The sequence below is a fragment of the Melozone crissalis genome, unplaced genomic scaffold (assembly GCF_028551555.1).
Source record: "Melozone crissalis strain CALT ecotype California unplaced genomic scaffold, PUWL_Pcris_2 ptg000045l_1, whole genome shotgun sequence".
Classification (NCBI taxonomy): Eukaryota; Metazoa; Chordata; class Aves; order Passeriformes; family Passerellidae; genus Melozone; species Melozone crissalis.
In genome coordinates this window covers 9,909,423-9,937,270 of record NW_026535823.1, presented here as the reverse complement: position 1 = coordinate 9,937,270, position 27,848 = coordinate 9,909,423, and the positions used below count along the sequence as shown (strand labels likewise).

At 44.5% G+C, this 27,848-nt stretch overlaps 1 protein-coding gene across 2 annotated transcripts; it reads left to right on the top strand.

Moving 5' to 3' along the window:
* The first annotated feature begins 1,657 nt into the window (after positions 1-1,657).
* DHX9 (DExH-box helicase 9) lies at positions 1,658-27,632 on the top strand. 2 transcript variants are annotated; one of them, XM_054285651.1, is made up of 27 exons: positions 1,658-1,837; positions 3,736-3,876; positions 4,912-5,026; positions 5,269-5,381; positions 5,730-5,875; positions 9,499-9,545; positions 9,957-10,087; positions 10,713-10,802; positions 10,897-11,058; positions 12,337-12,414; positions 12,734-12,925; positions 13,547-13,688; positions 14,178-14,260; positions 15,374-15,530; positions 15,702-15,802; positions 16,407-16,620; positions 16,814-16,908; positions 17,056-17,129; positions 17,776-17,928; positions 19,296-19,456; positions 20,921-21,032; positions 21,654-21,815; positions 21,910-22,037; positions 23,129-23,358; positions 24,848-24,963; positions 26,253-26,453; positions 27,321-27,632. In XM_054285651.1, exons 1-27 carry the CDS (start codon positions 1,727-1,729, stop codon positions 27,580-27,582), a joined length of 3,717 nt encoding a protein of 1,238 aa, XP_054141626.1. In that variant the 5' UTR covers positions 1,658-1,726; the 3' UTR covers positions 27,583-27,632. The 2 variants fall into 2 exon arrangements, with proteins under 2 accessions (XP_054141626.1, XP_054141628.1); XM_054285653.1 differs by lacking the exons at positions 1,658-1,837; positions 3,736-3,876; positions 4,912-5,026; positions 5,269-5,381; positions 5,730-5,875 and adding an exon at positions 8,158-8,243.
* The last annotated feature ends 216 nt before the right edge of the window (positions 27,633-27,848 follow it).

Below are 27,848 nucleotides of genomic sequence, written 5' to 3'. Positions count from 1 at the left end.
GCTGTGTCTAGGCATACTCGGGCAGGAATAAGATACATCGTAGCCAATATAGAAGCTAGCAAACATTAAGCCACAAGGGAAGGATGAAATTTGGCAAGAAACAGGGACCAAAACTTGCATAAAATGAAGGACAAAGCTTGCTAAATCCAGTGAGAAATCGCTGAAACAGCTAACAAGAGACTGGCCATGCCTAGAGGGGAAAGGTGAAAAGGGCATGGCGAGGAAGACGTCCAGCCTTCATCAAAGGAGCATCGAGGAGGATGCGGAGCCTTCCTCAGTGCGGCCACCAGGGTGCACTGCGCCTGCGCCTCGCGTATACTAGTGAGAATAAGCCTAAGAAATCGTTTCATAACCACACCTTTTCTAGGGAAAACAATGAATATGCATGGTGTATAACCATATATTATAGTTTGCTGTGTGCCTGGTGTGCACCGTTAGGAGGTGTGATCCCGGCGCGCTGAGTAAAGCAAATCCCCACGGTTTGGACTTTGGCTTGGAAGTGTCTCTTGGCCCGGGTTGGGGCGATTCAGCAGCTCCATGTCCTGATGGTGGGGTCACAGAGCGGGAGGCAGCTCTGCAGGTGGCGTCTCACCAGAGCAAGTCACCTGATTGAAACCTGCATTTTGTTGTGTCCTGGGCTGATCCTTTTGCTGGCTGATGATCCTTGTGGCTGAAACACGAAGGATCCCATGTCCTGACTGCTCCTCGTGAAAGCAGTGATTGCAGGGTGGCTGGTAGGAGGGAAGAGAGATCTGGGATGTACTGGGGCACTTGAGTGGTTTTGCCACAACCAGTGGCACCACGGATGACAACAACAGAATTGTGATGGATTGCCTCCAGAATTTCACTTTCAAAATTCTTCAGAGGTAAAGCCTCTCTCTCTTCTTGGATCTGGGAAAAAAAGTCCAGGACACTTCCAAAATCTCCAAAACTCAGCCTGTTCTGCCCCACATCTTTACTTTGCCTCACTTTTCTACACTTTTCCCTTACCCAAAGGAAAACCTGCCAAAGAACAGGTCATAGTTTGTACTTTTTCCTGGCACAGCACAACTCACCCCCACATGCACCCCAGTGGAACACCCAGCACTGCTGAAAACGTGCTGTGTATTTGTGCTGAAATCCAGCCTTGTACACTGTGTGTTACGTTCCAGCCCTTCTGGAAAATGCAGAGCCCAGGGCAAGGATGACAGGTGACAGGACACACACTCACCCTCTGCAATTGCTGATCCTGCTCCCGGCGGTACATGAAATCACTTCTCAGCTCCGCGCTGATTTGCTCCGGAGTGAGCTGCAAGTGCAAGACGTGATCCTCTTCGTATCTACAGCCTAACTTCAGGATTAGATCAGTCACACCAACAGCGACCCCAAATATCCCTAAAGGATCATTTCCTGCAGAACTCCCTGAAGTCAGTTATACGTCTGAGCTGTTTTTTTTCACCCATTCCATCTCCAAAGAAGTCTCTCAGAAAGACCGAGAACACTGAAAAAGAACAATTGTTTAAATTGAAACATTTTGACCGCTTGAGAAACACACTGTATTCAGCGGCAAGCCAAGAAGAAGATGGTTCAGGTGGAGCCGGCGGAGGGGCGCTGCAGGGCGGGCACAGGGACCGGCCCGGCCCCTCCCGGCCGCCGTCCGGCCCCGCGCAGGCGCTGCCGTGCGGAGCTGCCGCGGGCCCGGCGCCGGCTGGAGCGGGCGGCCGTACCCCGATGCCCCGGAGCGGCCATGGGGGACGTGAAGAACTTCCTGTACGCCTGGTGCGGCCGGAGGAGGGTGATGCCGGCCTACGAGATCCGCGCCGCCGGCGGCCGCGGCCGACAGACCTTCCTCTGCGAGGTGCGGGCCTGCCCCGCCGAGGCAGCGGGCTGGCCGTGCTGGGGGCTGGCGGCTGTGAGGGGGACTAGGGCTGGGCCGGGGACACAGAGCGGGACTGGCGCCCTCCGGGGCCTGGGCGGGCTCCGGCCGTATTACCGGGGCTGTGTCGGGGATCTGGGGCCCTGCCGGGGGGTTGTGCTGGGGGCTGGAGGCCGCCACGGGAGCCTGGGCTCTACCGGAGGGAGCTTGGGCCGTGCTGCGGGCAAGGATTTAGCTTCGAGAGGGGCCAGGAGCTCTGCCGGGGGTCTGAGGACGCTGACAAAGGGAATGTGGCTCCTGCCGGGGATCTGAGGCTCGCGACGGGGTTTAGGCTTTGCCGGGGGTCTCGGGAAGATGCCGAGCACCGTGCAGGGCCGGGCCCGGGGCTCTGCCCCAGGGAACCTGGGGTCAGTGCCGGGGGTCTGGGAGCAGGGCTGGCGATCAGAGGAACCCTGGGCCATGCTGGGGGAGCTGCCGGGTCTGGGCTCTGCCAGAAGGAACCTGGGCTCACCGGGGTCTGGGCCCTGCCCGCCCTGCGTGAGAATCACTGGAAACCGAGGGCTCGGAGAGAGCTGGGGTGCTTTGAGCCAGTGTCCTGGCTGAGTGTGCGCTGAGGTATGAAATGAGCGAAAGGAGGGAAAAATCCCGAATGATGTTCTTAGAGGGAAAACAGATTGGTTTATTTAAGGGTGGTGTGTGTCTCTGCACTGTGTGTGACCCTTCTTGCACTTGGTGACGGGTACTGTATGTCACCTTTGCCAAGAGCTTTGGTCTGCTCTTGAACTTGAGGTGAAATGTATTAAAAGAATTTTTGCAGGAATGGTTCCTACTCTGCACTGCTCTAATGGTAGTTTACTCCTGCCTGTACGTATTGGGGATGTGGGAGCTGTGAGACCGTGTGTAGAACAGATCAGTTCATGATTGATGATTTGCACTAAACACCTTAAATTTGTCATTTTACCCTTGCCTCCTCTATTTGTCTTCTGTGTCCATAAGAAAACAAAGAAACACAGTGGCATTAAAGGAATTTTCAAGGTATTATTACTGGTTAAGCAATACTCAGATGGAATGGTTGTGTGAATAGATATATTCGCAGAATCACAGAATGGTTTGGGATGGAAGGGACCTTAAAGCTCATACCATCCCACCCCCTGCCATGGGCAGATGCCTTCCACTATCCCAGGTTGCTCCAAGCCCCATCCACCCTGGCCTTAAGCACTTCTAGGGATAGGGCAGCCAGAGCTTCTCTGGGCAACCTGTGCCAGGGCCTCACAGGGAGCAATTTCTTCCTAATATTCCATCTAACCCTGCCCTCTGTCAGTGTGAAGCTGTTCCCCCTTGTTCTGTCACTCCATCCTTTTTGTAAAAAGTCACACTATACATATTGTGCATTATACAATATATCAGTATTGTAGTGGCTTTGATACGTTGATGTCCCATGATTATCCATGGAAGCTTAACAAGTGAAAGGATCAGTCTCACTGAAACATCTCTCTTGCTGATTTTTGCAGCCTGGTAGGATGGCTGTGAATCTTGTATGGTTACTGTGTGGTTGGAGGTACCATTGTCCAGGGTATAGAATTGCTGTTCTAAAAGTAAAAAAAATCAGAAATAAATCACATCTATACAGTTGGAATTACATGGAGCTATGGCTGAGTGGACCCAGAGCCCTTGTGCTCTGAGAGGAGAAGTTCTCAGAATGTGAGGGTTTGCTTTTAAAAACTTAGAGAAATATACAGCAATATATAATGATATGTAACAATAGATAGCAATATTATTTCTCCTGCACTTAGCAGCAGCCAGGATGTGGTGCTCCTGTGGGTGCTGCTGGCCTCCAAGCCCCTTTCAGCTGCACATGAGCAGTGTGTTGTTCCTTGCAGGTCCGAGTGGAAGGCTTCAACTATGTTGGCATGGGCAACTCCACCAACAAGAAGGATGCTCAGAGCAATGCTGCCCGAGACTTCATCAACTACTTGGTGCGGGTGAATGAAATGAAGAAGGATGAAATCCCTGCTTTTGCAGTAAGCTGCTCTTTCTCCTTACCAAAGGCTACTCTGTTGTTGGGCTGCCATGCTCCCGGTTGTGTTTCATCCCTGGAGTTCAGTCTGGTGCTCCTGTGCAGTGATGAATGTGAGGGACTTCTTACTCTACTGGAAGGCTGGGGCACATACAGAATATAATGGAATCATTTAGGTTGGAAAAGACCTTTGAGATTATCAGGTCCAATTGAATGTTGAAGGTTGATCTGGCAAATACAGCTGCACGTTGTATTTACCAGATCAAATGATGCAAAGCTGATCAGGCTGGGAAGAATTCAGAGTGATGCTGTGAGGTGCAGCCTGGCTTTCCAAGTGCTGAGTACTCACACCTGGCACTGTGAAGTCTTAGAGCCATGTTCTAATATATATATTATATATATATAATATATATAATATATATAATATATATAATATATATAATATATATAGTCCTGTGTGATTTAAAAATAACCAAAGCCAAACCCAAAAGTAACAATCACAGAAATATCAAACCAGACATTGAAAATCTGGCATTTTTAAACCATAATTGCTTCAGGTGTGTAATGAGATCACTGCTTGTTTATGATGTTTTGGGCACTCAGCAGTGAGTGTCACTTAAAGGCTGAGGAAGAGGAGGGTAACTCTGTCATTACAGCAAGTTGAAATAAATAAAGCATGAAGTTATGTGTTACCTGTTGAGAGGGAAGGATCTTCCTCTAGTGCTCCATTGAGGATACATGAGTTTTCTGAGTAGAAGCAGCCTCCCAGCCTCACCAGCCTAGGTGGAACCCAATGGGAACAGGACTGCTGTTTTGGTTTTAGTGTGCCAATTAGTTTCTTGGCAGTTCAGTGTTAAAATATTCACAGTTGTGTTACTATTGGGATTGCTTCTGAGTAGTAACTATTGCATATTTACTGGGTATAAATGTTGCATGATGTTGCCTGAGGTCTTTAAACTTCCTGAACAGTTTCTAGCTAAATTGTAAAATGATTGTTCTGCACCGAAGTGCTGAGGTTTTCCTTCATTCCCTTCCCTAGCCAGCAGCAGGTGATATCCCCACTGGAGGACAGGAAGCAGCAAGAGATGTCACTGGTTCCAGTTCAGCTGTGGGGGGGCCTCTTCCTCCACATTTGCTATTAAAAAGTGACATAGGTAAGACTGAAAACTGTAATTTCTGTGTATTTGAATGTATTTTGGCAGTGTTTTCTCCCCCAAATTGCATCACTCTGCAGACAGGACACCAAAGTCATAGTTTTGAGGCAGAGGTGTGGGTGACAGCATGAGATCTGAGGGACTGGTCATGGCCTGTCAAGATGGCCAGGCAATGCCTCTCCATTGTTAAGAACATGTTTGGGGGAGTTATTTTATTTAATTTAGTTTTTTCTGTGTGGTAGGCAATGGACCAGGTGCAGCACCTGGGAACTGTGGCAGTCATGGAGCTCAGTGGGATCGGGGTGCAAACTTGCAAGATTATTATTCCAGAAAAGAGGAGCAAGAAGGGCAGCAGGTAAGTCATGCAGAGGTGTTCTCCTTTACTTCTTAAACAAGTATCTTTCACCCTCTTTGTTATTTGCATTTATAATCTAGGTTGCAGTTTTCTTTCGATATTTTGCTGTTAGTTTAAGCTGCAGATTTATTTGTTGACTTTTAATGAAGTTAATTTGTTTAAGCTGGGGACAGATAAATCACTCTGGATAGTCTGAACATCCAGGACTTTGTATAGACATTTTATTCTGAAAATAAGAATTACTGAGGACTTTTTAGCATTTTCTGTGATGTCTTAATTATTTTATAGCATACAGGTGAATTACTTAATCTTTAAACTGGTAAACAATATTCTTTTTTTCCATATTAGACCTCAGAGTCAGAAGTGGACTTAAATGCAGATCTTCACGGGGGTTGGACCTTGGAAAATGCCAAGGCACGTCTGAACCAGTTTTTCCAAAAGGAGAAGATGCAGGAAGAATATAAATACACTGAAATGGGGCCTGATCACAACAGGTTTGGTAGTTTTAGTCACTGTCTGTTTATGAAAGATTCAAATTATTTTTGACAGTGGTTGTTCACACTTACTTGTCAAGCTCTGTAGAGCCATAGTGTTCTGTGCCAGGACCAACAACATCCCTAAATATTGATATGGGGGTGAGGAGCCTCAGTGCAAAGATCTGAGGGATTGTAGAAATTCCTGAGAAATTCTGGATATGCAGCTTTTAAACTGATTTCTGTCGTCTAGTCATCTGCTGGGGTGTCAGTTTCTGTGAAAAGAGCTCAACTGCTTGTGGTAATTGTTCTGTAAGTGTTGTTGCCTTTGTGCATTTTAAGTAAATATTAAATTTGCTTATGTAGCAATGTGCCTTAAGGACATTTCAGTTATATTTTTATTTTATATATATATAATTATTATATAATATGTATTTATTATAATTAACTTTTTTGGCAATAGAATCTTCTTTTGAAAAAAACAGTTTGGCAGAATCATCCCGAAGGAGTTCTGAGAGTCTTAAGTTTCATTTAAGACCAGCTGGATATTACTCTTTTTTGACTTTTAGTCTTTCCACCAGAGAATTTGCACGTGCTTCTCCCAAATGAAAGTAGTTCATAACAGATTGTGCTTAAAGAATTGATGGTTTTTTATTCTTTTATCCCTATGAGGAAGAGTCTTTACAAATCATCCAGATGTTAGGACACTATTATTTCTGGTGAAATACAGTGATGTTTTGTGACTGGAAACAATGGCATGCTGCTGCTGCTGGATTCTCCTGATTAAGTTTGGGGTTGGGCTTTTTTGCATTATATAAATTTGTGTTCTATGAGAGTTATATTTTTGGAAAGACAGAAGAATTTTCCTATTACAGCCTTTACAGAGTCTCACTTGCAGGACTTAGAGTATTCTTTTGTTAATGAGCCTTTCAATCATTTGGAACATCTAAAACTGTCTGTTGGTACAGAAAGTTGTAAATTCTCATTTAAAAGTTGTCTTCAAGTCACTGCATCTCAATTTGTGTGTCTCAGGCAAGGCCATTTCTTTCACTCAAGTGAGTAACATAAAAAGTTAGTTTGTACAGTACTAGGAATTTAAATTTTGCTTGTTGCAGGCATAGCTTCTGTACATTTCTTCTATCTTGTAGTGTGGGCACACAGTGTGTGGTGGTTGTGAGTGGGCTGCCCCAGCCTCATCCCCAGTGGGTGCAGCTGTGAGCAGCAGGTGAGCAGCACTGACAGCAATGAGCCATGGAGTGCCCAGGGGCACTGAGCAGCCACCAAAGGGCACAGAGGGCACACAGGGGCAGGGCATCAACAGGAAGGGATAAAAGATTGGGCTACAGAACAAGAAGGGCAGAGGCTTGCAGCCTTCTGGAGTGCCAGGGTGTTACCCTGTATGGGTGGATGCTTAAAGCCTTCTGAAATTGTATGATGATACTCTGTGTATCATGGTCATCTCAACTTTGATATATGGTGTGACATTGTAGCTTAGGGATTATTTGTGTGGCTCATTTTTTGTTACACCTTCTGCAGTGTTAAATTTATCTAGTCTTGAGCAGAATGAAATTATACTGATGGCAGTATGTTTCTCAGCCTGGCTATTGTTCTCCTGGAGTGCATTTCAGAGTTTCCTATATACTTTTTGTTCAGGGAAGGGTGTGTGGATTGCCCTGGATGGAATGGCAGAAGGGGCTATTCACTACCTGCTGCAATAAATCAAATAGGCATGAAACAATCCTAACATGTTATAGGGCTCATTGAGGGACTCTTGGATTTAACCCTTCTGGTTTTTGGAGTTTTGAGAGCATAATAAAGTTTAGGTTGTTGGGTGTTTCTAAAGAACTACCAGTTGTGCATCTTGCCAGTCTGTTTTGGAGTTTTTTTAAGGTAATGACCAGAGATATAGATTATAACAGATACGTCAGTCATGCTCTCAGAGGTTTGTGGTCAATTAATCATACTCATGGTCTGAGAACTTAGTAATAGCTGGAATTTTTGAATTTGGAAACTTTAACTATGATAGGAGGGTATAAGTTGTAAATATAAAGATGGCTGTCCTAAAACACAAAGCGTGAGCTCATGTTGAGGGATGGGATGTGGCTTTTCTGTGTTGGGATGCCTGTGCCTCCTCCTGTTCCTGCTGAAGACCTACACCACAGACCTGTGCCTGCTCACGCACGGGCTGCTGAGGCTGGACTAGGGAATCATGTGGGATTCTGCTGCAAACTGATTTCTGGTGTTGCTGTTCTCCCCTCAGGTGGAGGAGAATGAGATTGAATGCTGACTGTAGGCCTGGCTGAGAAACATACTGTCATCGGTGTCTTAGGTGGCTGTTGTGTCCCTGAGAGCCAGTGGCCTTCCACCCCTGAAGCCACTGTGCCTGCAGGTCAGTTCACTGATAGCACAGGAAGGAGGGCTAACCTGAAATTTCAATCACTCACTTAACCTTTTTTGTTGTTTGTTTGCAGCAAAAAATGAAGGATGCAGGTGCAAGGCACAGCCTCCACCTGTGCAAATGCCAAGCCCTAATTTCCAAAGAGGATCACAGTCCAATAAATTCCAGTCATGCACTTTGAGTCACATTGGCCAGTTTAAATCCTGTCTTATAAAAATTCAGCTTTAATATTTCATGTGGCAAATACAGGCTTAGGTTTGGGATTCTTAAGAACATGGGTCATGATTGCTATTCTCCTCTGTTGAGGGGGTGTTTTTTTAAGCCTGAATTCTTCCCTCTGAGGGTTGTGAGACCCTGGGATAGGTTGCCCAGAGCAGCTGTGGCTGCCCCATCCCTGAAGTGTCCAAGGCCAGGTTGGATGGAACTTGGAGCAAGCTGGAACAGTGGAAAGTATCCCTGCCCAGGGGATTGGAATGAGATGGTCTTTAAGATCCCTTCCAACCCAAACCATTCCATGATCCTATGATTCTTTGATGAATATGCCAGTTAACCTTTAACTGAACTGGTTACATGTCTACTAAGCAAACTGTTGGGTTTGCTAACCAGAGTTACTCTTGAGTAACTATTACTCTCTTACTCAAGTTTTGATGATTCTAGAATATGGCAATAAGAGAATGGAAATACATGCAAATCTAAATATTCTGTCTCCTGTTCTGATAAGCACCATGGTTTTGACTAAATGACCTGGTTTGGTTTTGTTTATGCCCTGAGCTGATCAAGTGTGTGGTGAAAAGCAGAGTAACCATATTTAATGTTGCATCTAGTCACTAAACACAGGCTGTTGGTGGGTTGCATTAGTGTTATACCAATATTTATGTGGGATACAGTTAATGGTACATTGGGATGCATGTTAGTGTTACATCCCACCTGCTTTATAACTGTTGCCTTAAACTTGGACAGCTCAGAGCATATTTCCTAATAATGTGGCTGGAAATTTCAGTGCTGAACAGTGGCATATTCAGAGCTCTTCTTATCAAATGCACTGGTTCTGTTGATGACAGGTCTGTTACCTACTACCTTGGGGTTAAAGGGACTAAAAGCAGTAATACTTTACCTTGGTCATTGGTGAATTGAGAGTTTCTGACTGAGGACAGAGATCTTTGCCTAGAAATATTGGAAGGACTAAGTATGTTTGCAGAGTCAGCTATTGGTAGTTGTACCTTTGTGCTCTTTCTTTCTCTTGCAGGAGCTTTAATGCAGAAATGAACATTTATGTGAGGCAGCTGGGCAGAAGTAAGTGCTCCTATTTATTTTCTAACTTAGCAAGAGGTGGGTGTTGGTATAGAGGAACATTTGTGGGTGCAGAGTTTATTATAGTTATGTGTTGAAGCCACTTCCAGAGGTAAAGGATCACTTGCATGATGCTGCTGGGTGGTATTGGGCAGTCATACTTCCTTAGGCACTGAATGCAGAAAAACTTCAAAGGATTATTTAGCAGTAAAGTAACATCACACAGCCAATGTGAGCTGGGCAGAGGAGAGGCCTGGTTGGGTTTTATGTTGGAATTCTGGATTTATCAAGATTTGAGACTGTCCATGAAACCTGGTCTGAGTGTACAGTCAGATGGCCCAGTTCAGAGTAGTGTCTTCTGTGGAAGCTGCCGGACTGCCCTCCTGCTCCAGCTGTGACCTTTGTGTGCTGCAGGGATTTTCAGTTGTGAGCACGGATCAAACAAAAAGCTGGCAGCACAGTCCTGTGCCCTTTCCCTGGTCAGACAGCTCTACCATCTTGGTGTCATTGAGCCTTACTCTGGGCAGAAGAAGAAAGGAGAATCGGTGAGTTTGGCAGGAGGGACAGGAATTATTGCTTTCATTTCATAACACAGAAGCACTCTCATAAACAGGGGTGAGTTAAGAGTTTGCTCTCCATATTTAACATCTTAGAAGGTATTAATAATTTTTATTCTTTAGCAACTGTTTCTGTTCTGGTGAGTGATTTGGATCAGAAATATAACTTCATGTGATTAGAACAGTAACTAATTTTACATTCTCTTAAATGAAATAGGATTTGTAACAAATGCTATTTTCAGTATAATTTTTCTACAAGCTTGAATATTTCTGTTTAGGCTGGCTGTTTGGATTAATTGTCTGTTACATGATCATTTTCTGGCTATTAAAAAAATAGATATATACACACATACCAAGGAATATGTGTTATTTAGATATTTGGTTGCAAGTTTGGGAACGTGTTCCTCTGAAATTAAACTCAGATATTTTAAAATAGCCTACAAATCCTTATTCAATGAAAAGTTGGCAAAACATTTCAAGAGTGTGAATGCTGAACTGATGATACTCTTTGGCCTCATTTCACAAGGAGGTGTTTGATGGTTCACTTGTAATAGCCCACAGTTCTGGCTTCCAGTGCCTGTATAACGACATGTAGTTTTTAAATATTTCCTAGTTGGAACCCTATGAGGTGTCACTGTCTCCTGACTTAGAAAATAATCTGCAAAAGACTGTACGGGAGCTGTCCCTGGAGATCGTGCCTGTGGTGAGTGTGTGGTTCAATACTCCAAGGATGGAGCATCACACCTGCTCATTTAATCATTTATCTGTCTTTGCCCACTCTGCTTTTGGATTTCTAGCCTGAAGATCCCAGTAACCCAGTTCTGATCAACGTTGGGAAGTTGGCCCATTTCGAACCATCACAGAGACAAAGTCACATGGGAGTTGTTCCCTGGTCACCACCTCATTCCAACTGGAACCCTTGGACTGGCTGCAATATTGATGAAGGTCCACTGGCAAATGTAAGACAACTTAAAAAATGGTTCTGTTACTTGATTTTCTCATGCTTCCAGAACTTCTAAATGCTTCTCCCTCACCAGGATTTAAAGTATGTTTCAAAGGACTAGACAGTCCATTGGTAAATTTATTCCCTTCTTGACCTGGAGGCAGAGAGTTCTTTGTGTTTACTTCATGTGTTATCAGGTCTTGACCAGCAGTGTCTTGAGTGTCCCAGTTCTCTGCTTTGTTTCACCTTTTGTCTGCTATTGTGCAGCCCATACAAAGTTCGTAATTAAAATTACAAGGAAAGTTCATGGACATGTCCTTTATAATTCTCTGGTGTCTCTTTCCCATACTTCCATGCTCAGACTCTTGTTCTGGGAGGAGAAACTGCTTCAAGCCACTACAAAAGTAACCAGCTTCCTTACTTTTTGTCATTTCTAGTCCCATTCAGCACAAAACAAATGAAAAGCAACAGTGTGGCATGGTAAAATTAAGGTGAAGGGAAAGAATGACTGGTTTGCGAAGTTCAGAGAGTAATTTGGTCTGATTGGAATAAACTGGTCAGAAAAGACTCTTAGGGCAGGAACTTGATTTTCCTACAACATTCAGATTGCTTATGGCCATAATAATAATTTAATTATTTCTCTACTGGAGTTTTTTGCATAAATTACATTGATTTAGTATTGATTGTTATATGTTGATTTTTTTAAAATGTAAATTTAGATGTTGCTGCATGAAATACATAATCAATATGGACATTGCAAATGGAGTTGGTTTCGAATTTCTGCAGGATTTTCCTGTACAAGTCCTGACTGGAACAGCTTACTTGCTCTAAAAACAACTATCCCTTTGACACCAAATTTGCATTTCTTCAGATTTCTTTTGCTGTTGTTAGACAGGGTTGCCTTATGAATTCTCTTCAAACTTTTACCTTTTCAGCTACTGTTTAAAGGGTGGATTTGTGTTTACATTAGGTCATTACTTATATTAAAAACTCCTGTTTAAATCATCTTCTTCTTGGCTTACTGCTGAACAGAGATGTTTCTCAAGCACTCTAAGTATTTCAATTTAAACAATTGTTAATTTCAGTGTTGTTGGTCTTTCTGAGAGACTTGTTTGAAGATGAATGTTAAATATACTGGAATGAATGAAATAAAACTGATTTCAGGGAGTTCTGCAGGAAACCATCCTTTAGGGATATTTGGGGTCGCTGTTGGTGTGACTGATCTAATCCTGAAGTTAGGCTGTAGATACGAAGAGGGGTCACAAAGCCTCCAAATCACGTCCTGCACTTGCAGCTCACTCCGGAGCAAATCAGCGCGGAGCTGAGAAGTGATTTCATGTACCGCCGGGAGCAGGATCAGCAATTGCAGAGGGTGAGTGTGTGTCCTGTCACCTGTCATCCTTGCCCTGGGCTCTGCATTTTCCAGAAGGGCTGGAACGTAACACACAGTGTACAAGGCTGGATTTCAGCACAAATACACAGCACGTTTTCAGCAGTGCTGGGTGTTCCACTGGGGTGCATGTGGGGGTGAGTTGTGCTGTGCCAGGAAAAAGTACAAACTATGACCTGTTCTTTGGCAGGTTTTCCTTTGGGTAAGGGAAAAGTGTAGAAAAGTGAGGCAAAGTAAAGATGTGGGGCAGAACAGGCTGAGTTTTGGAGATTTTGGAAGTGTCCTGGACTTTTTTTTCCAGATCCAAGAAGAGAGAGAGGCTTTACCTCTGAAGAATTTTGAAAGTGAAATTCTGGAGGCAATCCATCACAATTCTGTTGTTGTCATCCGTGGTGCCACTGGTTGTGGCAAAACCACTCAAGTGCCCCAGTACATCCTGGATGAGTACATCAGAACCAACCGAGCTGCTGAGTGCAACATCGTGGTGACACAGGTGAGGAGTGTGTGACCACTGCTGTTCTGTGGTGGATATAAGAAATCACCTGTTGGTTAGGATAAAATCACAGAACCTTGGAATGGTTGGGGTTGGAAGGGACCTTAAAGCTCATCTTGTTCCAACACCCTTCGATGGTCAGCAATGCCATCCACTAGACGAGGTTGCTCCAAGCCCCATCCGACCTGGCCCTGAAGGGGGATGGAAGGATGTATTGAGGAACCTATTATCATTGCAGGACATGGTTCTTAAAGATATCTCCTCAGCAATATAAGTAGGAGAAACCTCAGCATCATGCATCTTTTCATATGGAATGTTACTATTGCATGGATTTTCAGTTTGGATAACCTGGCTTGAATCTTGCCCAGGTGAAAACTCTCAGCAGACTAAGGGGAAATGATTTGGGAAATAGCAGCTCGTAGTTGCCATATATCCTTATATCCCTCCTTTGTGAAAAGAACCCTGTGCTGTTACAATATTATTGTTTAACGATTACTTTGTAAAGCAATCTTAGTTCAGGACACCTGTAGCATTTAGGATTTCCTTTATCCCTTTCAGTGGTACTGTGATAAACTTCTAAAACCTCTTCATTAAGTTAGGGAAAACTTTTGCACCCCCCAGCCGCGGCGGATCAGCGCGGTTTCCGTAGCGGAGCGTGTGTCCTACGAGAGGGGGGAAGAGCCCGGCCAGAGCTGCGGGTACAGCGTGCGCTTCGAGTCTGTGCTCCCTCGGCCCCACGCCAGCATCCTGTTCTGCACTGTAGGTCTGTATTGCTTCCTAGGCTTGGAGCTTATCGTGGGTCTGAACTCTGAGTTAGCAGCAAAAGCAGAAATATGGTTAGATTGAAATTTTTATAAAGTCTGCTTGGAAGATTTGAAAAGGTTTTTTTTGGATTAAAGTTTGCTGGCATGCTGTTGTGCAAAGAAAAATTCAGATTTTTGTTCAGAAGTCTGATAATACATGTCTGATAGCACACAGAAATAATCCCATGAAGAGATAAAATTGCCATATATCTATTGTCCTTAAAAGACAGAAGGGGAAGCAACACTGGGTGGGAAAGATGGAAGAGTCTCTGTTGTGGCACTGCTTCGTGGCCTTCATGGCTTTAACTTCTACAAAGGAAAGGATGGCAATTAGAGGTGGGGTTGGAAAAGTGGCTGCACGCCTGCACACTTCCTGATTTTTAAACCAGGGACTGGGAGGGGAAAGGTTGAACTGTTATATGAACATTTACCTTCTGTCTCTGGTTTAGGTGTTCTTCTGAGAAAGGTGGAGACTGGGATCCGCGGCATTAGTCACGTTATTGTTGATGAGATCCATGAGAGAGACATTAATGTGAGTTAGCTGGTGATGACTGTCCTGCTCTCTGTATGCTTCTGTTCAGCTTCTGTGTGTTTGTGTGTAGTAGCCAACAGGCAAGAGGAAACTTTGTCTTAATGAGTGTCAGATGTAAGTTTTCCTTCTTGGATAAGATTTTTAGAACTCTTAATTATTCCTTATCTAAGTAGCAAGGCAAGGACCTGTGCTTCCTTGCTGCCCTCTGACTGTTCTCCTGTTAGGATCCCCTGTGTCCTGGTCCTCTCTGGAAAATGGAACACTGCAGTACAAACACATCTTGTCCAAGTGGGGGAGCACACTGAATGACACTGTTATTCTGGAGTGCTGTTTTTACTGACACTGTTGTATTACTGGTGGTATTCACAGAACCTGCAGTCTTGATAGTGATACATTGAAATTCAGGGTTTACATGAAGTAAAATACAATCTGATGATAGAATTAGGAGATGTATATAATTTGAAATGGCAAACATTTTCTGTTCCCTTGATTATTCTGTATAGTTTTCAGCTTTGTCATACCAAGAGTGAGAGAAACCGTGAAGTTCTGACATGCTGTTTGGACAGAATTTGGGGACTCATTTGAATAAAATTGCACACATTTAACACACATTTTTCTGATGCATCTCTTCATCTATTAAATGTATGCTAATGATGTAAAATACAAGTTTGGAAATTGTGAGTGAGATTGGAATTTTGTCTGTTGAGCTAAGTGCATGCCTAACTGTATGGCAGAACTAGATAAATGCCATATATAAACAGAACTACAAACATCACACATACCTGCACTAATTTCTATTTATTTTATTAATTATGGCTACTTTATACGTAAGCCAAGTTTAAAAATACCTGAGGTTGTAATGTATTGTTAGGAAGGAAGCAAACTATTTTTGTAGAAAAGAAAAACCCTTCTTTACACTGGAAATCTTAAAAACCCCAGGCATGGCAGTAGTTTCAAAATAGAGCACTGACAACTGTTTCTTGTTTTAGAACAGTTTTGCTCTACTTGTTACTTCTCTTGCTCAGTAAATGTGTAATTCCTTCTGGTTTCTTGGGAAGATACTGGATTTTATAGCTGTGAAGTTAATGATGCCCTTATTCTCTTTCTCTGCAGACTGACTTCCTTTTGGTGGTGCTGAGGGATGTTGTTCAGGTGTACCCTGAGATCAGGGTTGTCCTCATGTCTGCCACCATTGATACCAGTATGTTTTGTGAATACTTTTTCAACTGTCCCATCATCGAGGTCTATGGAAGAACCTTTCCTGTCCAAGGTAAATCCTTGCTTGCACTTCCAGAAACTACTTGAGTTTTTATCAGTCTTGCATTCATACTCTGAAATATCCTGGTTTATTTCAGGAGACTCTTGAGAAGTGGTGTAAAGAATTATGTTCCCTTGCACAGGCTTCCAGCAGTCAGTCCTTATAATCTGTCTGTTCTTGCAGATTATTTTCTGGAAGATTGTATTCAAATGACTCAGTTTGTCCCTCCACCCAAGGAAAAGAAAAAGAAAGAAAAGGATGAAGAAAGTGGTGAAGATGACGATGTATGTTTGAATTTTAATATGAGAAATTAAACAAGGGCCATTTTTAGTACTGCAGCTTGAGTGCAATTCATTTGGCACTGTTGAAGTGAAACATCTCTAGCAGCTTTCCTATTTTTAATATATGAGATTGCTGTTAACTTCAGCAATCTCAGCAGTGGAACTAAATTTTTTTCTTGCCCTTGTAAACTGAAGAATTTCTTTTTCATTGAAGCTAAGGTTATCATGTTTTGTCAAACTACTTCTCTTTAAAGCTAAAACTGAAGTGCTTTTGAAAGTGAAGTTTAGTAACCTTGAAAAAGAAATAGAGAAATAGGAGCTTGGTGGTAGTACCTTCTTAGGGTGAAAATATAAATTCTTTCCCTTCTTCTCTTGCAGTTGATATTGTCAGTGCTTACATACATTGTCAAGAAAATAACAGTTTTATTCAACTTTTAATTTTGAAACTTTTGTTTGGGCCACTTAATTGAAATCTTCTTTTAATGGCCATTTTAGTCTTGAAAGACATCTACCCACATTTCATTTTCTTATTTGCCTGGCCAGCCAGTCTCTGTAGTTTGAGTAAATTCATTTATATGATTTCCTTTGTGGTATTTTTCTTTTGTAGGCCAACTGCAACCTTATTTGCAGCGATGAATATGGCCCAGAAACAAAGCACTCCATGGCACAGCTGAACGAGAGAGAAACTTCTTTTGAACTCATTGAGGCTCTGCTGATTTATATCAGGACTCTGAATGTCCCAGGAGCTGTCCTTGTTTTCTTGCCTGGCTGGAACCTAATCTATACCATGCAGAAGCATCTAGAAATGAACCCACGCTTTGGTACAAACAGTTGCTTTGTTATATTTCATCTTTTCCCAGGGAAACTACTGACTGAGTGAAGATGGGAGTTGGATGAATGGCTTGGGGAGCTAATTTGGTGTGAGAGTGAATGGCCAGAAATTTTTATGTTGTGGGAAGAAGAAATGAGATTCACATAGTAGTAGTTACCAACCTTTTTGCTTTGCTGTTTTAGGAGGCCACCAGTACAGGATTTTACCTCTGCATTCCCAGGTTCCTCTGGATGAGCAGCGTCGGGTGTTTGATCCTGTGCCTCCTGGGGTGACCAAAGTACGGAGCCTTCTCTCTGTGCAGTTCTCTTGGGCTGTTGGGGAACGTATTGCAGACTTCTTTAATAAATTCTGTCGTTTATCTTGCTGGGCATTATCAGTTTTTTCAAACCAAATAACGTCACTTTGCATTTCCTGGTTTTTATAGGTTATTTTATCTACCAGTATTGCCGAGACCAGCATTACCATCAATGACGTGGTCTTTGTCATCGACTCTTGCAAGTGAGTTCATGAAGCAGCTTTTTGTTTCATAAACCCTACCCTTGGGAATGCAGAAGAGGTTTTGGGAGTGCACAGAAGTGCCTTGTGTTCCCATGCTCCCTGAGCTGAGTTTGAGGACTCCAACTCCCTCAGGACAAATCAGCATTGTCTTTAGCTGGTCAGCACAGTGACACACCATGCTGGCATCTCAGGGGACTGGGTTTGTCACGCTGGCAGTATTCATGTGAGGTGTCACTGGGTCTCCACACCAATTTGGTAGACGTCATCTGCCAAAGGAGTTTTACAAACTCTCAGTGTCTGGCTGATGATAAAAAGGAAGGTTTTTGTAGTCTGTTACAGTTCCTGCCTCGCTGTGCATGCTCTCTGAGAAAACTACACACAGAGAGCTCATGAATTCATGAGAATTTTTTGGTTTTTGGACAGTTATGAGAACATTACTCTGTGCAATAGTCTGGGGCACTGCTTTAGAAAGAGCGTGATGCCTTAGTTTCCTGACTAACACAAACCAGGAGTGGATGGCTGTTGTAGTGTGTTCTGTAGTTGGCTTCTTAAAATCAATGTGGCTGCAAGCCATAAAATAGGAACTGATTTGGCAGGGCTTAAGATGAAGGACGTTTGATGTTTAGTGGTGTTTTTCCTGTAACAGGCAAAAAGTGAAGCTGTTCACTGCTCACAACAACATGACAAACTATGCCACGGTCTGGGCATCAAAAACCAATCTGGAGCAGCGGAAGGGCAGAGCTGGGCGCGTGCGAGCCGGCTTCTGCTTCCATTTGTGCAGCAGAGCTCGCTTTGAGAGGTGAGGCTGTGGTCTCCAAAAATACCCTCTGGGAGTTCTCCCAGAACTGTTGGGTGCTGCTTTGGGTCAAACTGAGGAAATCATTGCAGAAAGGACAAAGAGGAGATGGATGGTGTTGGCTCAAAAAAAATGTACGTATGTTATGCTTTTACCCATTGTATGAGGTGGATACATAGTTCATGATTTTAGTATTAAGGGTGTCACTGCAAGCTACCAAACTTCTCAGGAAGAGAGCAATACTGCTTGGGAATTGAGGCAAGGGAGAGAGCTTTGTAATGAGGGCAAGGCTCTAGTCTGCCTTCAAACACTGGGGGCACCTGGCATTGCCATGTAACAGGCCATTTTGTCATGAAAGTGGTAAAAAGCAGGGATGGCAGATGTTAGTTTTCTCTCCATCCCCATTCCATGGCCAGGAAGTCCCTTCACAGTGCTCTAGCATGTTTTCTGTTGCTGAAACTTTTGACCTCTGCCAGACTGTTTTTCCATTACTAGAGCCTTGGAAGTCTCTTTGCTGGTTGGAGAAGGGAACACAACTGTTAGTTACACTCTTATCTCTCTCCTGGAAGTTTCAGTGCCCCTTTCTCTGGCTGTTACAGCATGTGTTTTGTGTTTTGTGTTCAACTGTGTTTTGATGTTCAACTTTTTGTAAACTCTTGAAAGTCTCAGTTTTTTGATCGAAAACTCTCATTGAATTTCTCAGATTTATTTAGATCTGTTGTTGAGTACAGTGTAATGATTTTAATTAATATTTTTTAACAGTGAGCTGATTTTAGGCTACTGAAGTAATCATGGTTTTAAGGATGCCTTCCTTCAGAGAATATAAACCCAAAATATACAAGTTCCTCTGTGCTTAAGGAAGCGTGTGTGTGGACTTGTACAGATAGTTTTTTGAGAGAAATCATCTAAATCTTGTGCCAGCTGAATCAGGGTATTGGTGTTTTGAAACCTTTTCTAGTTGCACTAGAAAAGTGCTTTTATGTACAGCAGGCTGAAAGCAGGTTGTCTCCCAGGAGTATAAGAGCTTCTTTTATCAGAGCAGGAGAGCATTGTAAAGGACAAATGTGGGGCTGCTAACTGTGCTGCAGCCCTGCAGGCTCTCTTTGGTCAGCTCATACTAGAACCCACAGTGGGCAGTGGAGATGTGAGGACTATTCCCTCTCCATTCCAGTGTGAATTTGCCCCAAAGGATAATGGAGAAGTACAGAACATTGTTGTAGAAGAGCCCAAGTTCCAGCAGCACAGAGAGAGCTGTTGGGTGGGCTTGGAGACAGAGTTTACTTTGGAGGGCAGTGGTTTGTGCTGATGGAATGACCCCTCATGGTGATCAAAGGCTGTGTTCAGAGAAATGGCCTTTGTTCTCGTTCCAGACTCCAGACTCACATGACACCCGAGATGTTTCGAACGCCCCTGCACGAGATCGCTCTGAGCATCAAGCTGCTGCGCCTGGGAGGCATCGGGCAGTTCCTGGCCAAGGCCATCGAGCCGCCCCCTCTGGACGCGGTCATCGAGGCAGAGCGCACGCTCAGAGGTACCTGGTGTGCCACGGGGCTGGGCAGTGATCCTGGGCTGGTGGAACTGGCTCTGGGTGTTCTCCCATGTGTGTGATCTCTGACAAACAGCCCTCATGTGCCACGGGGCTGGGCAGTGATCCTGGGCCAATGGAACTGGCTCCAGGAACTGGCATCCATGAATGTGATCGGTGACAAGCAGCCCTCATGTGCCACGGGGCTGGGCAGTGATCCTGGGCTGGTGGAACTGTCTCCAGGTGGTCTTCCATGTGTGTGATCTCTGAAAAATGGCTTTACCACCTCGGGGTGGATTGCTGGAGCAGCATGTTCTGGCTGACACAGCAACCTGGAGGCATCGTGTGGGTGGCAGTGGCTTGTGCAGCTGAAGAAATACTTGAATTCCCAATGGAGTGTCATTCCTTTAAGAAACTTGAGCCTTCAAACTCGAGGCTTGTTTTGTTGTTTTACCAGTAAGTTATGTTAGCTTCCAGCTTCCTGTTTTCCAGCTGTGGCACTGCTGTGTTTGGCATAGACTCAGTCCAGTGCTTGAGGCATTCACAAAGCTTCTATAAAAGTACTGAAAAACAGAGGTTGCTATTAATTAATTACCACTTTTTACAGTTTGCTGACCCAGTATCTCAGATTTTGTCAAGAAATTAAATCTTCAAGTTATGAATCCGGGTGAAAAACAAAAATCTGATGTGTGGGTTAGGTTGTCTCCCCGCTCTCTTCAAGGAACTAACTAGACTATGAGTAAAATAGAGCAGGGAAGAGCTCTAAATTTGTGCTTTAGATGTAAAGCATGAAAGTGACCTCAAACCTCAGCACACTTGTAAATGTCACTAAATAAGCACTTCCTACAATTTTTAACAACGGAAATATCTATTTCATTGTTTATTTTATGGTAGAATTGTGTGCTGAGCCTGCATTGCTTGTGTACAGGAGGGAGACCAGAATGAAAAAATATTGCTGGGATATGTAGTCAGGTTTAATGACTTTCTGTTCTGAGAATTATTAGTACTTTTCATACTGTGCAGCTGAGAATTGCAGAGCCAAGAGAAAAGGCAAACATTTTTGGTTCTAACACCAAATAGCTGCTTCTCTAGGTGCCTCCCTTTCCTGGATGACCTGTGATTTTTCATTGCAGGTACACTGCTAGTTTGTTCTTAGGGAGGTGAAACATGTTATTCTTCAAAGTATTCTTTACACTTTTGGCTTCAGTAGAGACCAAGAAAAACTGATTTTATGATGGTCAAGGAATTCTTTGTGTTTCCTTTCCCATTTAATTGCTGAGGCTACAAAGCTGCTTTTTTTTATTTCATGTGAAAAAACCTTTGGTAGCTTAGAGGATGAATACAGGTGATAATTTTCAGGTAATGGGAAGAGGAAAGGCAAGTAAAACCTTCAGGAAGAGAATTTGTGGTGTTATCTAAAGATTTCTGGGGTTGGTTAACTCTCTTTGATAACAAGGGATCTTGTTTCAGAGCTTGATGCCCTGGATTCCAATGATGAGTTGACACCTCTTGGGAGAATCCTGGCCAAACTTCCCATTGAACCTCGTCTGGGCAAGATGATGATCATGGGCTGTATTTTTTAGTAAGTTCAGTGGTCACAGTGGTCATGTTCTTGTTTCTCTGGGTTCCTGAGCCTCTTGCAAGAGAGTAAAACCAATATATCTAGATGAGCAATAAATGCAGCAGCTGGGGAGAGGTGAGTGAATCCTCATGGGAGCAGAGGAGAAATAACTTTTAGTGTGAGCCATAAAGTGGTCATGAAATTCAGTTAAAGGCAAGACACCAGTGGAGGCTGAGTATTTCTGAATTAGGAGTGGGACTTGAAACACCTAGGTATAACAGTGAACTTGAGGGGGCATATATGGAATTTAATAATGAGACAAGGAGAAAAATAAATCTCCATGTTTTGCTTTAGTAGGAGAGGTCTGTTCTTTGTCACTGTGATGGCTATAGGGTCCTGTGATTACTGTAGGGACTTTTCACTAGAAGATGGTGGTGTACGGATGGAGGGGAGGGCAGATAGAGCTTATTTAACATCCACTTCCAGGGAAGTTTATTTGTTTGTTTCATTGAAGAACTCTAGCAGATAAAGGCCAAATTCCTAAGGTCTCTAGCAGAGGAGTTTTTCCTGGTATCTGCAGCCTGCAGCAGGTGCTGGCAGCACTAACTCTGACTGATCCTGATCCCTTGTGGTTCCTTTCAGTGTGGGAGATGCTGTGTGTACCATCTCTGCAGCCACCTGTTTCCCTGAGCCTTTCATCAGCGAAGGCAAGCGCCTGGGTTATGTCCATAGGAATTTTGCTGGGACCAGGCATTCCGATCACGTAGCTTTGCTCTCTGTCTTCCAAGCCTGGGATGATGCAAGGTATGTTGGCTGGCACAGCAGGTGATGGGAGGTGAAGAACACAATGTGAGCTTTTCCTTGCCTTGTCAGGCTTCTAATTCTCTCTGTTTTTCAGAATGGGTGGTGAAGAAGCAGAGAAAAGATTTTGTGAACACAAGAGACTCAGCATGGCCACTCTTAGAATGACTTGGGAAGCAAAAGTCCAGCTAAAAGACATACTCATTAGTTCTGGCTTTCCTGAAGGTGATTCTGATTAAGTTCAATAGTTTAATGGTTGCATTTTTCATTCTCAGAGGATAAATAAATAACCAGGATAATCTGTGTTGAGCACCCAAGCACAGGGGGAGTACAGTGGATTTGCCATAGCACTACTCCACTTTTACAGCTGCGTTCAGGTGGACTTTTAGTGTTCTTTCCTAAAGTTGTGGTGGCGGTGGTGCAACATGGAGATTTTGGAGGTTGAGGTTAGAGCTGCAGGATTAAAAATCTATTAAACAGGTGTCCTTGGAGTGTTACCTCCCTGGCTTGCTTTCTTCTTCACTTGTTTTATCTCCAAAATGTGCTGTGGTGTGCTTTCCCCCTTCTTTCCATAGACCTTAGTGGGGAGTCTGTGTGATCTGAAGAGTGCTCTCTTCTGTGACTTCCTGTTTGTGCTGCAGGAGGGATGTGTAGCAGTGTGCCAAATTATTCCATTTTCTAGAGAAAAAAAAACTCTTAAATTTGACCAGGTTCTGAAATTGCCTAATGTTGCTGAGGAGCTCAGTGAAATGGCATGACTGCCTGGATTAAGCAGATGTTTATTTCCCCTCCTTGTCATTTTTTTTCTCTTTGAATTCCTTTAATTTTTTTCTCCTCGTGCTGTTAGGATCACTGCTGCATTTATCCATAACTTTTTTCTGGGCAAGATGACTTGAAAACAAGCCACCAGAGACCCTGGGGGAGATTTGTAACAAATGAACTAATAAAAACATCAATTTTAACCTCCCCCAAAGATCTGTCTCCAAAACAAATGCAGTAAACACACTATGGTACAGCACATTCTGGGCAAACCCATTTCTCCTTGTTTTTGAAGAGTTTGGGAGAGGAAAATACCTCTTTGTAGTAGTATTTTTCAGCTTTTCATTCTCTATTAAGAAATAAAAAATTGAATGTAGAACTTAAATGCTCTGAATGCAGAGGTCACTGGAGATAACATCTAGCAGTTGATTTAATCAGAAAAGGCATTGATCCAGGATCCTAAACAGCTCTGCATTGATCCAGGATCCTAAATAGCTGTCTTGTGCTCTCCTTCATGTCCCATGGATTTGAGCCACTCCTCTCCTCTCTGCCAACAGAATGTTTGATGACTCAACCATTTAACAACACTGGCCCTGATAACAACCTGGATGTTGTCATCTCCCTGCTGGCTTTTGGGGTCTACCCCAATGTCTGCTACCACAAGGAGAAGAGGAAGATTCTTACCACTGAGGGGCACAATGCTCTCATCCACAAATCATCTGTCAACTGCCCTTTCAGCAGCCAGGACATCAAGTATCCATCACCCTTCTTCATTTTTGGAGAGAAGGTAGAGACCTTGGGTTTATTCTTGATCATATGCTGCCAAATGGTTCAAGAGGTTCTTTTTGGTAAAGAAGTCATCAGAAAAAAAGCCTGACTGCAATATTTAGCTAGTTTTAGTGGGGAGAGATGGGGGTGTTGTTTGTTGGTTGGTTTTCTTTCCAGAAAGTAAATGTTATGTGGTCCTGGTGTCACTTGGCCTCCTAGTAACTTCCAGTCAACCACTTTCAGTAGAAACAGAGGTGCACAGAAAGTTCCTGTGAGTTTTGTTACAACAGCCAGGTCATAGAGAAAATCATTATCTTCATTAACAGTTTGTCTTAGGAGCTCTTCCATGCTAGTTAGGCATCAGAGAATTTTTATCCTTATCACTTCTGCTGCTTATGAATCCGGGGATAAAACAGGAACATGGAATATGGCAGTGGGGTGCTCCTGTTCTGGCCTGTGTCATCTCCTGAGGGTAACTCTCATTTCCCAAGCATCACCCAAAAGGTCTCCATGACCTTTCCCTCCATCCTGTGAATTTGATGTACATTCTGTGCATGTCCATGTGCTCCAGTGACAGCCATCGTGAGCTCAGCTGCTGCTGCTCAAGGAGCAAAGGAAAACAATGCTTTTGGGTTTGGTAGTAACCAGAATTTTAAATCCTTTGGGTACAGGGATTTTGTCTTGACAGTCTGGATTCCCAATCCATAGTTCAGAGCTGTGGTGAGGCTTTGCTGCTTCTTTACCCTTTGTATCAGGATCCTAGGAGGGTTAGACCTTTGATCCACCTTGACCTTCTCTCTCAAGTGAAATTCCCCTAAACTCAGCAAAAGACTTTGGAGCTCAAAGAGTTTTGCTTTATTAAATGCAAGTACACACAGCAAATGGAGAGTGACTAAGATGGTGGCTTAAGAGTAGCTTAGGCAGCACCTGGGTGAGGCTGGGATGCAGGAAGGATTTCTGAATAGCTCTCTGCCCATTAGATACCTCTTCTGTTCACCTTTAAACTGAGGGGCAGGAGCTGTGTAGCAGGGCTGTTATCTCTGGCTTGATGTTTAAGTTGAAGCTCAAGGACAGTGTAACATGACACAGCAGTGACTGCATGGACATCTGGCAACTTCATGAGTAGGAGCCCACTGAAGGTTTTCATCACAGCCTCTAACTGAGGGGTAGGAGGAAAATTCAGATGTGTCCTGGTCATTTTAAGGCTGGCAAAGTATGAGGTGGCTCTTGCAAAAGCTGCATAACTGCAGACACAGAAAATGAATATTTTAAAATGGAAGATAGTTTTTGTTGAGATTTTACACCAGTGTGTGCTGAATCCCTGTAAACCTCTCTCTGGCATTCAATTTTGCATGTGCACATGCTCTTGTAATTTCCTAGCGCTATACCTAGCTTTGTTGTGTGTTGTTTGGGTATTTTTTTTACAAAATTCTCCAGTTTCAGTGTCCAGAGGAAGGTGCAGAGCTCTGTTTTCCATTTCAAGAGTCATTTTCCTCTTTAACTTGCAGATTCGAACACGAGCCATCTCTGCCAAAACCATGACCTTGGTGAGCCCACTGCAGCTGCTCCTCTTTGCTTCCAAGAAAGTCATGTCAGATGGGGAGCTCATTCTGGTGGATGACTGGTATGGATCTGCTTGTGTACAGAATTGTGGAATCATGGAGTGGTTTGGGTTGGAAAGGACAAAACTCATCCAGTTCTGACCCCCTGACTGAGGGGAAGTGCAGCTAACGCAGAGCAAATGTCTGTAGAACAGGGATCCCAGAGCAAACTGTGCACCACAGGTGTGTTGGGAAGGCATCGCCTTTCCTTCTATGAGGAAGAGACAAGTTCATTTGAGCCCTGTTTCATGCAGATTATCTACTTAAACTGAAAACAGGACAAGGCAGTTTCCATAAAAACTGCTGGTTTTTTCCTCTTTATCTGAAAGGTGAAAGGCACTGTGTGTTTTGGACCTCCTCCTGAGGCAAAGGCTGAGGAAACCTTGTTTTCAAGGCACAGAAACAGCTTGAGGAAAGAAATGTCTCTGGCTGTGTAAATTTTTTGGCCATCACCAAATAACATCTGCATGGTTGTTTTGGTTTTTTTTTGCTTTTACCCCCTGGTCAGTAAAACAGAGACAAAGAATTCCTTAAGCTTAATTTACTAGCAGTTTGAGGGTTGGACCTTTCAAAATCTTGGAGCCTCATGTTTTCAGTTTACTTTATATTTTTGTATCTTGCTGTTTTGATGCAGGAAGTTACATGTTGAATTTATCCAAGTGTAGAATGATAGAATCACAGAATGTTTTGGGTTGAAAAGAACTTTAAAGCTCATCTCAGGTGGACACCTTCCAGTAGACCAGGTTGTTCCAAACCCTGTTCAACCTGGCCTTGGACACTCCCAGGGATGGGGCAGTCACAACTGACACAGGTTTCTCTGGAAATCTGTGCTAGGGCCCTCACCACCCTTTCAAGGAAGAATTTCTTCCCAATATCCCATCTAACCCTGCCCTACATCAGTTCAAAATAATTCCCCTTGTCCTATCAGTGTCTGCCTGTATCACCTTTTGAAAGCTCTCTTTAGGCAGTGGAAGGGGCTCTAAGGCCTCTCTGGAGGCTTCTGTTCTCCAGGCTGAGCACGCCCAGCTTGTCTCCAGAGCAGAGGAGTTTCAGTCCTCAGAGCATCTTCATGGCCCTTCGTTAAATTTCAAGAGCCAATTTTACCAGAAGAACAGCTATGTTTTAACAATGCCAAATTTTAGGGATCTTTCAAATTTGCCTCCTGAATTTCTCACCTCTTCAGTGACAAATGAGAACTTCAGAGATGAGAATGCAGGTTTGTGGCTCAATGAAAAGCCTCTCTGCAGAACCTCTTCCTCCCCAGGTGCTCCCAGGCAGCCGTGGCAGCTCTAACGCCCTGTTTGTGCCGCAGGATCAAGCTGAGGATGCCGCACGTGGCGGCCGCCTGCATCGCGGCTCTGCGCGCCGCCATGGAGGCGCTGGTGGTGGAGGTGACCAAGGAGCCGGGCATCGTCCGGCAGCTGGACCCCGCCCACGAGCGCATGCTGAACGTCATCCGGCAGCTGTCCCGGCCGGCGGCCGCGGGCGTGGCACTCACGCCCGCCAGCAGCAGGTGAGAGCCCCGGCTCCGAGCTGAGCACGGCACTGCAGGCTGGGGTGTGAGTGCCGGTGAGCATGGGGACCGCAGGCTGGGGTGTGAGTGCCGGTGAGCATGGGGACTGCAGGCTGGGGTGTGAGTGCAGGTGAGCATGGGGACCGCAGGCTGGGGTGTGAGTGCCGGTGAGCATGGGGACTGCAGGCTGGGGTGTGAGTGCAGGTGAGCATGGGGACTGCAGGCTGGGGTGTGAGTGCCGGTGAGCATGGGGACCGCAGGCTGTGGCTTCAGCACCAGTGGGGATGGGGACTGCAGGCTGTGATTTCAGTGATAGTGAGGATGAGGACTGCAGGCTGGGGTTTCAGCACCAGTGAGGATGGGGACTGCAGGCTGTGATTTCAGTGATAGTGAGGATGGGGACTGCAGGCTGGGGTTTCAGTGCCAGTGAGGATGGGGAGTGCAGGCTTTGGTTTCAGTGCCTGTGCTCTGAGCATGTGTGAAATGCTTGCACTCCAAGCCTGATGCAGAGACATCACTGCCTGTTTGCACAAGGACACACAATTCTCAGGAATAAAAACTGTCATCCCCTCTTCCAAAACACAAACTATCTTTTAAAGAAAAGATAATCCATATTTATTTTGGGCCTACCTTTTCCTAAAATGAAAACACATATTTGACTGGGCTTGAACCCCTCTGTTGCCCCTTCTTTCTGAAGCGAAGGAAGCTTTTCTGAAGTGGAAAGGTGCGAAAGTGCAACTGTAGTTGAACCATCGCATTGTGTTGACAGAAAATCGAGGTGGCTTAGCTGAGGACTGTGCTGTTTGCCATCCTGTAGAGATGCGGTCTGTGAGATTGCCTCACGTGTGTGGTGTTGTTGTTGGCCAGGTTCGGGGACGGCCCCCGCCCGCCCAAGATGGCTCGCTATGACAACGGCGCCGGCCCTCGGGGCTGGGGAGGGTACGGCCACAGCTCCGGCCACAGGGGCAGAGGCTACGGCGGCTACTCCGGCTGGCACCCGGCGGGAAGAGGATACCCAGGCGCTCCTGGGGGAGCCTACGGAGCTGGGGGGGGCTGCCGAGGGGGAGGAGGAGGAGGGTACCGAGGAGCAGGCAGGGGCTACCGAGGAGGCTACCGGGGAGGGTGGTAGTGATAGTTCAGTGGGGTCTTTCCACTTCAACAAAGGTGTGTTTCCGTCCCAAAGTTTGTATGCCTTTTTTGGTTCCTTAGTACAAGTACAGCTCTGTAATATATCATGCCCGTAGGGAATTCCCTGCAAGTTGTATTATTTTTAATAAAGAGTTTGTTTCTGAAGACTTGCAAGCTATACCTTCAGTTTTGTGTTTGCATTTGAATTTCAAAGGCTTCTGTTCTAATTGTGATTGTTGGAGACTCAAGGCATTTGGAGGAAACCTT

Bases quoted from the DNA above. Each gene is read 5' to 3' on its own strand.
- DHX9 (XM_054285651.1), top strand. From the start codon at position 1,727: ATGGGGGACGTGAAGAACTTCCTGTACGCCTGGTGCGGCCGGAGGAGG. The intron at 5,382-5,729 runs GTAAGTCATGCA...TTTCCATATTAG, and splicing joins AGGAGCAAGAAGGGCAGCAG to ACCTCAGAGTCAGAAGTGGA. The intron at 21,816-21,909 runs GTATGTTGGCTG...TCTGTTTTTCAG, and splicing joins CAAGCCTGGGATGATGCAAG to AATGGGTGGTGAAGAAGCAG.